Raw genomic sequence first — 12,545 nt, forward strand, 5'->3', positions numbered from 1 at the left:
CAGGTAGACATCAGTGACAGAGCGGCCGATCCTGCTGTATAATACAACCAGCATCACCAAGGAGTTTCCCAGCAGGCTCAGCAGAAAGACCAGTGCATAGATTACGACCACAACATACTTGTTGAGATCCAGAGTATCTGGCCGGCATGGGGCAGAGTCTTGCAGAATAGAGGGCAGATCAGTGTTGTAAGTGTAATTACCGAAGAAATCCTCGAAGCTGTAATTTTCGAAGTTAAAGTCTCCCATAATTGACTCTTCCATATTTGTGGCCTAGAGAAGAGAGATGAGCATCACTGCACAATAAAGTCTCCCTAGATTCCAGCCTCTCTGCCCACAAACCTCAGATAGGATTCTTTGCATTGGGTAGTATATTACATGGAAGTAACTTACACTTCAGGAAATAGTAGAGGCTCTAAAGTTAGGAGATACATTTGGTGATAAGCGCTACATTTCGCAATAAGAATATAGTTCCCTTCAAAGTCACAGAGAGGTTCTTAGCACTTTCCATGACATCACCACCACCCAAAACATTGTGGAAACTTCCCTTTAGATAATCTCTACAGAACACATTGTCTTGGATGCCTGAGTAATGAGCATCCCTGACTGGTGAGGCTGATTTTAATATCAAAAACATGAGGTACCATCCAGTTCTCAGTCTGGGGAATATGTAGGCAATCCAATTGGGTTCGATCCCTAATAAAAGCCTCAAGTTTTAACAATAAAGCTGAGAGATGAATCTCTTTGTCCAACTTTCTGTAAGTTATGTAAAAGAAGTTTTCTGGAAAAACAGTTGAGCAAAAGCAACATAGAGTTTCAGAATGCTAGAGCTAGAGGAACTTTTACTCAGTTGGCATGGCCCAGCATTGTTCTTTTGGGGATGTCAGATGCCTGCTCTGGGAGTATTTGAGTAGTTTACAAAAATACATTGAAAGTCATAAGCAGGTGGCTGGCTGACTGATTCTCTGAGTGAGTGGAAATGTAGTAGATTATCATGGGGGCTCTGGGCAGTCATATTCTACCATTCAGTGGGGATGTTCTCAGAATTAGGAGAGGGGCAGCAGGCAGCAGAGAAGGCAGATGGAGACACACTGTTCTCATTTTGGTGACTTCCTAGTCCTGGTGGGGCTTCTTCTTACCTTGCCAGTGCATGCCTTCACTCATCCTTGACTTCCCTGTACCCCTAGATAAACCTATCTCTGGTGATTCTGTCTTTGTTATAGGGTTAGTAGAAAGCCTGCTTCCGGAGGAAGCTGCAGCCATTCTGAAATATTATTCCAGTTTTCAAGGTGAAATAGACAAAACCAAAGCAGCTACTGAATTAGCTTCCTTTTGAACCACAAAATATATCACCATGGTGCCATTTCTTTATAATAAACATGAACATTGTGTGACCACATGCAAGTCTGTAACCCACCTTCCAATGGAACCCAGTGTTAGAGAAACAAAGTAAAAGTCTCAGGAATTACTTCACACTCACTAGGATGATCATAATAAATAAAGATGGATAATAACTATGTTGAGGAGGAGGTGGAAAAATTGGACTTTTCACACATTGCTGGCAGGAACGTAAAATGATGCAGCTGCTGTGATAAACAGTTTGGCAGCTGTACAAAAAGTTAAACATAGAGTTAACATATGAATCGGGAATTCCATTCCTAGATATATACCCAAGAGAATTGAAAACGTATATTCACACAAAAACTTATACGTGAATCTTCATTGCAGCACGATAGCCAAAAGATAGAAACAATCCAGCTATCAACTGATAAATGGATAAACAAATGGTGGTATACACATACAATGGAATATTATTCAACCATGAAAAGGAAGGATACATGCTACAACACGGATAAACCTTGAAAACATTATCCTAAGTGAAAAAAACCACACACAAAAGGCTTTACACTGTATGAGTCTATGTATGCAAAACATCTAGAGTAGGCAAATTGGTGGAGACAGAAAGTAGGTTAGTGGTTGCCAGGGACTGGGGGTTCAGGCAGAATGTTAATGAGTACAGAGTTTCTTTTTGGGATGATAAAATTGTTCTGAAATTCAGTAGTGGTGATGGTCGTACAACTTTGTGCATATGCTAAAAATTACTATAAGTGGGTGACTTTTGTGCTGTGTAAATTATCTCTCAATAAAAGATTAACCAAAGAGGTATAGCCTTGCAAAGTAGATACAAATATTAAAACAACATCAACAACAGTAACACCAACATCAACAACAGTAACACCAACATCAACAACAGTAACACCAACAAAAGTCCTAGGAAGCTTTTCTCTTTAGCAGAAGAAAATCTGTTATCGTATATCCTATATGGCAAAGAAGAAAGCTGGGGTTAAGAAAAACTGGAAAAACAATGCTCTTTTCTCCTAGAGTGATGGAATTCTTCACCTTCCTGATTAGGTATTACTTTCTCCCCTAAGTGATGGAGGTCAGATGACTTGCCTTCTCAGTACATCGATAGAACAGATTCGATCAGGCTATAAATCTAGAAAGATGTGATGATGAGGGTGGGGCCTGGTCTGGCCAGGAGGATAGGGTGGTAGTGGGAGAGGCAAACAGTACAGCTGGCTCAGCCAGGGTTGTCAGCAAGACCTGGGAGAAATTACTGTCTCTGTAATCCTATGGTCAAGAGCAAGTTTGCTCAGAGGCCCAGGGTTATAGCCAATGAAGTCACAAGGTCTAGGGTGGGTCATCTCTGCGAGCGGATGATCCAAGATACTAGTAAGGGAACAAATGACCTAAGAGAAGACCCACCTTTGAGAGAGGATGCAAATCACTGATGGGTGCACAGAGCTTGTGCCTGCAGAGAAGAGAACCCCACATTTCTGCTCATTGGCTGCGAGAAGGCAGGGCTGGGGCAGCCACAGAAACTGCCCTGTGAGAAGAGGCAGCAGCAGGCAAGCAGATAAGCCCTCATTCTGAACAATCCAGTGCTCAGCTGTGCTGGGGCTGGGCTGCAGGCGAATGAGTGAGCTCTACTTCCATTCAAGTCAGGACAAAAGTAGAGAACTCGCAAAAGAGAACCAGGCCAGGGCAACGACCTCCACCCATGGTGGGCAGCGAAGATGTTCTGTTATTTGTTTGTTTTTAAACTGATCTCTAGAGAGGATGCTTTGGCAGTTAAAGGGAGAAAGTAAGGGAAGGGAGATGACACACCTGAGATCTGCTTTATACCTCACAGGTACATGATCTCCCTTGAATAGACATGATTAAGCTCTTGTTTACTGGTGAGAAGACAGGCACAGAGGAGCTCAGAAACGAGCCTGTGGTCGCAGAGCCTGGAAATGCTGTAGCCAAAATTCCAACTAGATATGATGACTCCACATGCTATTTTCAGTCTACGACCTGCTTTCTTAAAAATCATACCTCTGAGCTTTTGGTTCAGAGGAGACTCAAGTACAACTTTCTACATTTGTCTCAAATCCAGGTTCATCTGATACCAGCCACCTCCACCGTGCTGCCTAAATTATATCCCAATGAGATAAAAATCTCGTACCTGAGGGGCACAGGTGAGGAAGTAGGTACCACATCTGTCCTGGCCCCCAAGATCATCCCCCCTGGGTCTGTCTCCAAAAATGTGACGTTGCCAAGGCGACAGGTGATTAGAAGGGTCTGAAGATAACAGTGAAACTGACCATTCAGAACAGACAGGCCCAGATTGAGGTGATACCTCTGCCTCTGCCCAGGTCATCAAAGCCCTCTAGGAACCACCAAGAGACCAAAGGAAACAGAAAAACCTTAAGCACAGTGGAAATATCACATTTGATAAGATTGTCAACGTTGCCTGACAAATGTGGCACTGATCTTTAGCTAGAAAACTCTCTGGAACCATTTAAGAGATTCTGGGGACTGCCCAGTCTATGAGCTGCCATGTTGATGGCTCCCACCCTCATGACATAATAGATGACATCAACAGTGGCGGAGTGGAATGACTAGCTAGTTAAGAACCATAAAGAATCATTTTACAACCAAAAAAAAAAAAAAAAAAACGCACCTCAGACATTAAATATATTTGCAAGCTAAATTCTTTAGATATTATTAAGTCAACCTGCGTATGCATGGTTCACTCCCACTGTTTGGTGTGTCATGCATTGCTTTCTTTGCTATTCTTTAGTCTAGAATTAAAGAAATAGACCTTGCAGGAATGATAAACCAAATTCCCCTGAACTTGCTGGCTCTTATGGTAACCCAGTCACATTCTCAGTGATCCAGCAGGAGAGTCCCTCATTGAGCAAACTTGCCAGCCTCTTAATAACTCAGAGTAGTTCGAAAACTCCATGGATGGGATGATGCTAATTTATTTCATGAGAATGCTATAGAACAAAAACATTTACAAGATCCCCAACAGTTAAGGTAATCTTTTTAACAACAACAGAAAAATCAGTCATTTGAATACAACTCCAATATTCTCTCTATAAATATCCATACATATTTGCACTTAATATATGGGAAGAAAAACTCAACAGTGTCTCGTGTCTGGTCCTTCCTCAGACTCAAACCTCGCTAAAGCAGGGAGAGCTGGCTGAGTTGGGAAGGGAAGGGGGTGGGCAGCGAGTTGCCCGAAGTGGTTGTTGGAGGAAGGTATAGGGAAAAGGGGTCGAAGCTCTCCCTTTGAGGATAGGGAGGCCTAAGAGAGAGAATGAAGAAACCGAGGGGTGTGTGTGAGGCCCATCAAGGGTGAGGATAGATGCCTGGATTAATGGAGGCTGGTGTCAAGGGAGACACACAACAGAGAAATTCTGAATGGTGGGAGTGGTGGGTATCCCAAGACTTACCAGGATTCTGGGCTTTTCACCTGTCGGACACCTCCAGGAGAGTAGATGTGCCTGACTGCAAGGGAGGAAGTGGTGAGAACACAGTGGAGGAAGTGAGTAGTAGATTAGATTGCTCAATTTTGGGGTGGAGCTCCTGAGGGTGCAGGATGCTCTTGATAACTTGAATAATTAATTTCCAGGTCAGCTTTTTGATCACTAGACGTTTTATGGACTGGTAGGGTTTACGCTGGGAAAAGACCTGTGGCATTTTCTAGCCAATCTTTTCATTTCCCAGACAAGGAAACAGAGGCCCACGCAAAGGAGGTAGTTTGCCCAGGACTGTGCAGAGATACCTCTCATCTTTGCCCGGATCTCAGTAGCCCCTGGCTTGTTCATCTGTCCTGTCTGACTCTCTGAACATCCTATCTGCCTCGGGCTTCCCCGTGCTTTCTATCCCACACTACCTCTTTTGAACATTTTTTATATCAAAGGGGAACAGCTCATTAAGACAACAGAGATGGCACTTAAGCTTCTCGAAAGTCTGGTGGCTTTCTTCCCTAGACCTAATGCCTCTTGTCTCTACCCTCCCCCACCCCCCACCTCCACCCCGGAAATCCTTAAAGCCTCATGATTCCTTCTCTGTGGCACATCTCTTTTTAGAACCCCCACCCCTAAGTGGGGGCCCCATTCTACCTCTCCTTGTCTTTCACCTCCCTCCACAACCATCTGCTTTGACCATGAGACTCTCTAAGAGCATTGCTCTTCTTTCTTGGCTTGTACACTTGGGATTGGATCTACTGTAGTTACCACCTTTGGAGTCAAGACCATCTAGTTTAGAAAGAAAGCCTTTTGGTAAAAGTTAAAATCACACCCAAGTTTAAACACATTTTTGAAAACAGTGTTGAATGACACTAAGAATATGTTTTGTCAAATTTGCTATTGATTTCAATTGAAAGGATAAATACAGGCAGAGCAGTAAACACAAATTCACTGCTCCCTCCCAAGACCCCCACCTCCACCACTCCTTACCCTAGTCTCTCCCAGCATGCATCCCAGGGTCCGCTGATTACTCAAAGCCTGTGGCAAATTCGCTTAAGCTGCCTACCCCAAGGAAAGAAGCTCTGAGTCCAACTGTTTAGCAAAATTCCTTATTACCTCTCTCTTTCCCATGTTGGAGAAGAATGCAATGACTCCTGGCCAGGCGACGCTAAGACTGGACAGAGGCTCATTACACATGGAGAGAGGCAGATGTGAGCAGCAGTGAAGAACTCTGTTAGCTGAGCAATTCTGGGCAAGTGACCTTTCCTTTCTGAGTCTCTGTTTACTCATCTATAAAATGAGGCCAATGATAGAATCTAACTCATCAGGTTGCACTGAGAATGAAATGAAGGATTACCCAAAAGGCACTTAAGACACATGTAAAGCACTATGTTAGCATTTATTGTCATGATCATTATTACTGAAATAGTTTATCAACTATATAGCATGCTGTCTCTCCCACTATATCCCCAAGCAGTGGAAAGCAGTGGGTCTGCTGTCCAGGCGGACTTCAATGTACATCTTAACTCACTCTGACTTGGATAACAATAGTTACACTAGCTGTGCTGCTGAATGCCTATGAGGGTCTAGCTTCTGGAAGAAAGTGATTTGCAGAATTTGTGTCATTTAATCCTCACAACAACCCCGTGAATGAGGAAACTCAGACTCTGGGAGTTAAGCAACTTGACCTAGAATGACACAGATAAACTATGTTTTAAATAGTTTTTAAGACTTAAAAAAAATTTTTTTTTTTACCTGACCTCTCTGTCCCAGACAGCCGAATGAATGCAAAAGCTATAGAAAAGAGAGTCCAGATTTGACAATTCTCAACTGCGCCGCTTCTTGATTTTCATTAGGCTGATTTCATGTCCACTGAGCCCAGCACATACATGTGGATTGTGGGGAGAATAAAGAACCAGCTTCCAATCCTGGTTCTGCGGTTAATTAATGATCAAGGTGAGCTTGGACAAGTTATTTGTCTCTGGGCCTCGAGGCGGTCCACTAGAAAGTGAGGAGATCGTTTTAAACCTGTACTGTCCAGGATGATAGCTACCAGCTACATGTGGCTACTGAAATTTAAATTAATTAAAATAAAAAAATTTAGTTCCTCAGTCATATCAGCCACATTTCACATGCTCAACAGCCACACGTGACTGGTGGCTACAATACTGGATAGTGCAGATATACAACATTCTCATTATTGCAGAAAGTTCTTTTGTACTAGGCTTTCTAGGTGAGGACTTAATTATCGTTAGCTCAGAGAGTCTACAGTTCATCACCTCAGTTCTCAGGGGACTCGGACTGAAGTTTCCAAGCCCCTTTCCATCAGGAATATGTCCCCAGCAACCCTAAGACTGAACCCCTCACTTACCTCCCGTTGCTGCTGCAGCCGCTGTTGTTATGGAAGTGGCTTCTGACACCTTTACTGTGACTCAGGGCTTGGTAGCAGTCAGGGCTGTTGGACAGGAAAAAGTGAAGCAGGCTTTATGGGGAAACTTCTGACCCAGCTTTGCCAAGGGGGAAATCCAAGAGGCCTACCAGGGGAGGTGTTCCCACAGATGGGCCATACGGTCTGTCCTGGTTCCACCTGGTGATTCTGTATCCACACGGGGGACTTTCACGCCTCCTTGTCTAATGGATTCTGGAGGAGACTTCCAGTCTGAAGGTGGAAGTTTGCTTAGTCCATCTCTGTCTTCCTTTCAAAGTAAGATGCAGGCAACCCCAGCTTCCAGCTAACAGACTTGCCTGAGCTTGCATGAGCACTTTCTTCCCTTCTTCTATGGTCAGAGTGAGAAGTCCCCCTCCTTCTCTTTCTGGTGAATTCCTACACCTGGCTATGGGACTCACTGCCTCTTCTATCCTTCGGGACCCTGCCTCCCTGCCCTTTGCCCTTCAACCACCTTTTCCTTCGGTCCCTGAACGTGTCTTTCCCTTTCTTCTATTCTAGGTTCCCTTTAGCTAGTGCTCCTCGGTACCCTCCTTTTTATAAGCAAAATTCTTGAAAAAACAGATGTCTCCCCAGAACTTGGCCTTCTTGTTCACTGTTTGACCCACTGCAACTAGCTTCCTTCCCACCGCTCTGCTGAAACAGCTTCTGCCAGGGCTACCAAGGACATCTGGGTTCCTAAATCCAATAAATCCTTTTCTTAAACAAAACTGTTTCCATATCGTAAAAATAAAGCATGCATACTGTAAAGAATATAGGTGATTCAAAAACATAAATTAAAGTAAAACTTAAAGATGCCTTTCCATTCCTCTGTTCACCCATATTTGTTTCTTTACAGACTTTTCCCCATGCATATATACATGTTTTCCTCCCTTCTTTCCTTAATGAAAAAGATAGTTAACTAGTAATATTTTTCTGCGCCTTAACAATGCATCATGGACTTATTCCACATCAGTACATATAGATTCATCTCACTTTTTTTCAGTGAAGACATGACGGTTCCTGGTATGTATGTATCATGGTTTATTTGATAATTACCTTATAGATATATATTTAGGATCTTGCTATGAGCATCTTTAGATGTAAGTCTTTGGGAACTTGTACGAGTGTTTCTGTGGCTTTAGTATCTGTGCATGTTTAAATCTTGATAAACACAACTACGTGGCCCTTCCAAAAGACTGTCCCAGTTTACCCTCCCATCATCAGCTTATAAAAGGGCCCGTTACCTTCTCTATTCATACTATCTCATATTTGTCAATTATGATAACTTTTCTCCTAGCCTGCTGCATGCTTTTTAACTTTATGGTGAAATGGTTACTGTTAAGGTCTTAGCTTATTTGAGCTCTGCATCATTTAATCCCATTCTCTCCTTCTTTCTCCTGAACCTCTCTCGGTCTTGTTTGTGGCTTTATTTCTCAATTCGTTCCTCAGCTATGAATGTTCTCGGGGTTCTACCTCGGTCCTCTTCTCTACCTGCTATCCCTAGGCCAGCTCACTCCCTTCCTTGGCTTCAGCTACCACTCAATACGCCAATGTCTCTCACACGTATTGTTCTCGGCTTCTCTTCTGAGCTCTCTCCTAAGCTCAAACTCTTATAGGCACTTACCTCCTGCTATCTCCCCTGAGGTTCCACAGATTCTGCAAACTCAACATGTAGAAAACTGGTTTCGCGAAATTCCCTGACACACGTGCTTCTCCTCCTGAGCACCCTCTTATCCACTGTCTGCCCAAGCCGGAAGCGGGCACGCCCCTCACGCTCCCTCCCTCTTTCTCTGGACAGACATTCCTCCTCAGCATTCTCTTGGTTCTCTCCTCCTCACCATCTTCACTGACAGTGTTAGGCAACACTTCATTCTCTCTCAACTAAGCGACTGTGATAGTAGCTTCCTACTATCTGAGTTAGGACCCCAGCGATGTCACTGCCTGGTTGTTGACCTTGGGCAAGTATTTAATCTCACCGGGTCGCAGTTTCATCATCCATAAAATGAGATAATGAGGACACCTACTGCACAGGATTGTCATGTGGATTAAATGAGTCTGTGTGTACAAAGCACTTAGAACAGTGCCTGGTACCGTTGGCCGTGGCTGCTGCCGCTGCTGCTACTACCACTGTTCTCTGCCTCAGACCTCTCCCCGCTCTATTCATCCTCCACTCCGCTACCAGAACGAGCTCCCTAAAGTGTGAATTTAATCACACTCTTTTCCTCTTACAAGCCTTCAAGAACCCCCATTATCCTCAGGCAGAGGCAAACTCCTGACTTGTGCACTTGGTGCCCCTGCATCTGACCCCTGTGTACTTCTCCAGTCTCATTTCAGACCACGTCCCCTTCGGCCACAGGGAACCGCTCGCACTTCCGCCCAAAACAGTTCTCATTCTTCCTCAGGGCCTGGCATGCATTTGCCTTTCCCCTGGCATGCTCTTCCCCAGCCTTTCGGTCTGGCCAACTCTCCCGTTTCCTTTTAAATTTAGCTCAGAGGTCAGCTCCACGGACTGTTGCCCCGTACTCTGCACCCCCAGGCTTACTCTATCATGGCTTCAGTTATGGGGTTTTGTAATCATCTGTTTGGCTGCTTCCTCGGCCCAACTGTGAGGTTCATGAAAGCAGGTGTTGTGTGTATATATAATCTCTATATCCCCAAGTCAATTAGTGTTCGGCATATCCTAGGTGTTCAATTCAATTTTCTTGAGCACTGAATGCATTGACGTGGTGGAGAAACTGATGGACCTTGGAGTATCTGAGTAACATCTAATTAAAGAAATAACTATGTTGCTCAAATTTCCCAGGGCAACCCCAGCCTGTGAGCACAACAAAGTCACATTAATAGCTATAATCCAGATTTCACAGGCTCAGATCCGTGTGCTTGTGCAGGGCTTTATCCCCCAGGAATTTGAGGAAGTCTACTGGAGGTGTCCACCACATGCTTCTCTGGGGGCTACTGTGCTAGATATGTGGCCTGGAGTCACTGCTGAAGCTCTGGCACTCTCACAGTTCCACACTCTGGGGAGATCTATGTTGACCCTTGTGGAACCTTCTGCTGGAGGTCCCCAAGGTCTAACGAGCTTTTCCAATGTCTTTGTAGAATTCCTGTGCTCTCCATTGGACTTGGTGGGGACTCTTGGGGAAAGTGGTGTTGGGCTAGAGGCTAGTCGCCAGCATTGCCTTTCCATCACTCCCAAACAGAGGGAGAAGGTTAAGCTCCTCCATTCTTGGCCCCTGATTTCCTTCTGATGTTTTCTCATCCAGGAGCATCTCACTTCCTTTTTGAACATAGGCTTCTGCTAGGTCTTCTCTCTCCCGTTGGTTCATCAGGCAAGTCTGAACTCCACGCTGGAGGTCCTACCAGAATACGATGTCTTCCATCGTAATAAGAACCCTGCCCTAATAGAAGTATCTGAGCAAGTCTGACCTTCAGGGTAGGGGCGATGTTTTGCTCTGATTGCTCTGAGAGCCACAGCTCTTCCCTCCCCCACCCTACCCACCTTGTCACTGACTTCGCTAAGGAGAAGTTCTCATCAGCTCTCCAGGGCAGGAACTGCTGTTGCAAAACTCTTGCTCCACACGATGGTAATGGGATGCAACCCTGGGTGGCCCTGACCCCAAGAGACAGTCCACAGGCTCTAGTCAGAGCCACAGGATTGCCCAACTACTGCATGCAGAGGCTCTGGCAGTTTGTGTGAGGCAGAGGGCAAAGGAATAGTATGCAGGCCTGTTTGAGGCCACGGCGTCTTCCCTGGAATCTAGGTAGGACAGCTCATTGCCTTGTCATAGAGTAGGGCCCACACTTCTTCAGAAACAGTTTTCTCAGAAACACCACAATTGGGTGTCCAGTAAATAACACAGAAATTGCATAATACTTTTTGGGCAGTCAGAGGATATAATTTGTACCATGGAGCTACACGAGTTCTTATCAACTGTCTTTATTAAAGTCTAGCTCAGTGAACACTACACAGAGAGTCACCTAGACTCAGTTCCTCCCTCTAGGTGCTCAGAACTTGAAACCGATCAATTCTTCATAGTGATTGGGAGGAAAAGACAGAGAAGCCCAAGTCCTATGTCTGTGCCACCTCTCCCGCCCACCAAACCAGATGCCCGGGGGAGCAACTGGGTCTCCCACATGCTGCTGGTGGGAGGGTGCAATATACAACCTCTCTGGGAAGTAACTCAGCAGTTTCTTAAATATACACCTACCATACAACCTGGCCATTTCGTTCTTAGCTATTAACCCAAGAGGAATACAGGCATATATCTACACAAAGGGTCACACACGGATGGTTACAGGAAACTTGTTTGTAATAGCTTCTAAGTAGAAACAACCCCAATGTCTGGCAACAGGTGAATGTATGAATAAATTGTGGTATATCCGTGCACTGGAATACTACTCAACAGTAAATAGGAACTATGGATATAGACAACAACATGGATGAATCTCAAAATTATTATGCTGAGTGAAGAAGGCAGACAATTCAGAGTGCATATATAAAATTCTAGAAAATGCAATTTGTCTCTAGTGATAGAAAGCAGTAAAGTGGTTGCCGGGGGATGGGGAGGTGGAAGTGGGAGGAAGAAATTATCAAGGGCATGAGGAAACTTTGAGGCTGATGGGTGTGTTCAGGATTTTGAATATGGCGATGGTATCAGGGATTCAAATTAAAGTCAAAACTCATCAAATTGTGCAATTTATGCAAAGTGTATTATATCTTAATAGTACCTTGGGAAGGCTGTTAAAAACAAAATGCAACAAAAATAGATTCCTGAAGCAAACTCCAGACAGGAAGTGCCTGAGGACCCCAAGACTGTGCAGTGTCATGAAAGCTGAGCTAGGCGAGGAGGGAGTGTGGGAGAGAAATGTCGGGGCCAGTGGGTGATATTTTTGGTCAAGGACTTTCTGAGCCTGAAGGGCCTTTGCATGGATGGTGCCTGACTCCCTCACATTACAGAAAAGGCCCAGAGAACTGAGGGCCTTGCCAAGGTCACCCAGCTCATCCGTGGTAGACGAAGGGCTCGAACCTGTGTCCCGACTGCCAGCATAGCTCCTTCAACTCTCCACACCACAGTCTGGCCACACAAGTGCTGTCTGCCTTAGGTCACTAAGTTCTAGAAGGTAGTACTGGTCAGGCCAGAGGGGTGGGGGGAGGGCAGGGTTGGGTGGCCAGTCTTGGGTGTGTCTTGTTCAGACAGCCTGGGCTTCTTCTTTCTGGGCACAGGGTAGGCAGCAGCGCTCTCGCTTCTTATAATCCACAGAGCACACATGGCAAACCAGGCCTCCACAGACCCTGGGAGCAGAGGTGGAAAGAG

The 12,545-nt window shown here is 44.9% G+C and overlaps 1 protein-coding gene and 1 pseudogene across 1 annotated transcript in view; one reads left to right on the forward strand and one right to left on the reverse strand.

Moving 5' to 3' along the window:
* The first annotated feature begins 3,214 nt into the window (after positions 1–3,214).
* LOC102885229 lies at positions 3,215–3,941 on the forward strand (annotated as a pseudogene).
* An 8,479-nt stretch (positions 3,942–12,420) lies between these two features.
* The window catches only part of RUFY4 (RUN and FYVE domain containing 4), a 16,915-nt gene continuing 16,790 nt past the window's right edge, over positions 12,421–12,545 (reverse strand). Inside the window, exon 11 of the mRNA XM_006906800.1 lies at positions 12,421–12,523. Within this exon, the coding sequence (XP_006906862.1) occupies positions 12,421–12,523 (103 nt within the window). The remainder of the gene's footprint in view (positions 12,524–12,545) is intronic.

Source organism: Pteropus alecto, unplaced genomic scaffold, assembly GCF_000325575.1.
Source record: "Pteropus alecto unplaced genomic scaffold, ASM32557v1 scaffold110, whole genome shotgun sequence".
NCBI lineage: Eukaryota > Metazoa > Chordata > Mammalia > Chiroptera > Pteropodidae > Pteropus > Pteropus alecto.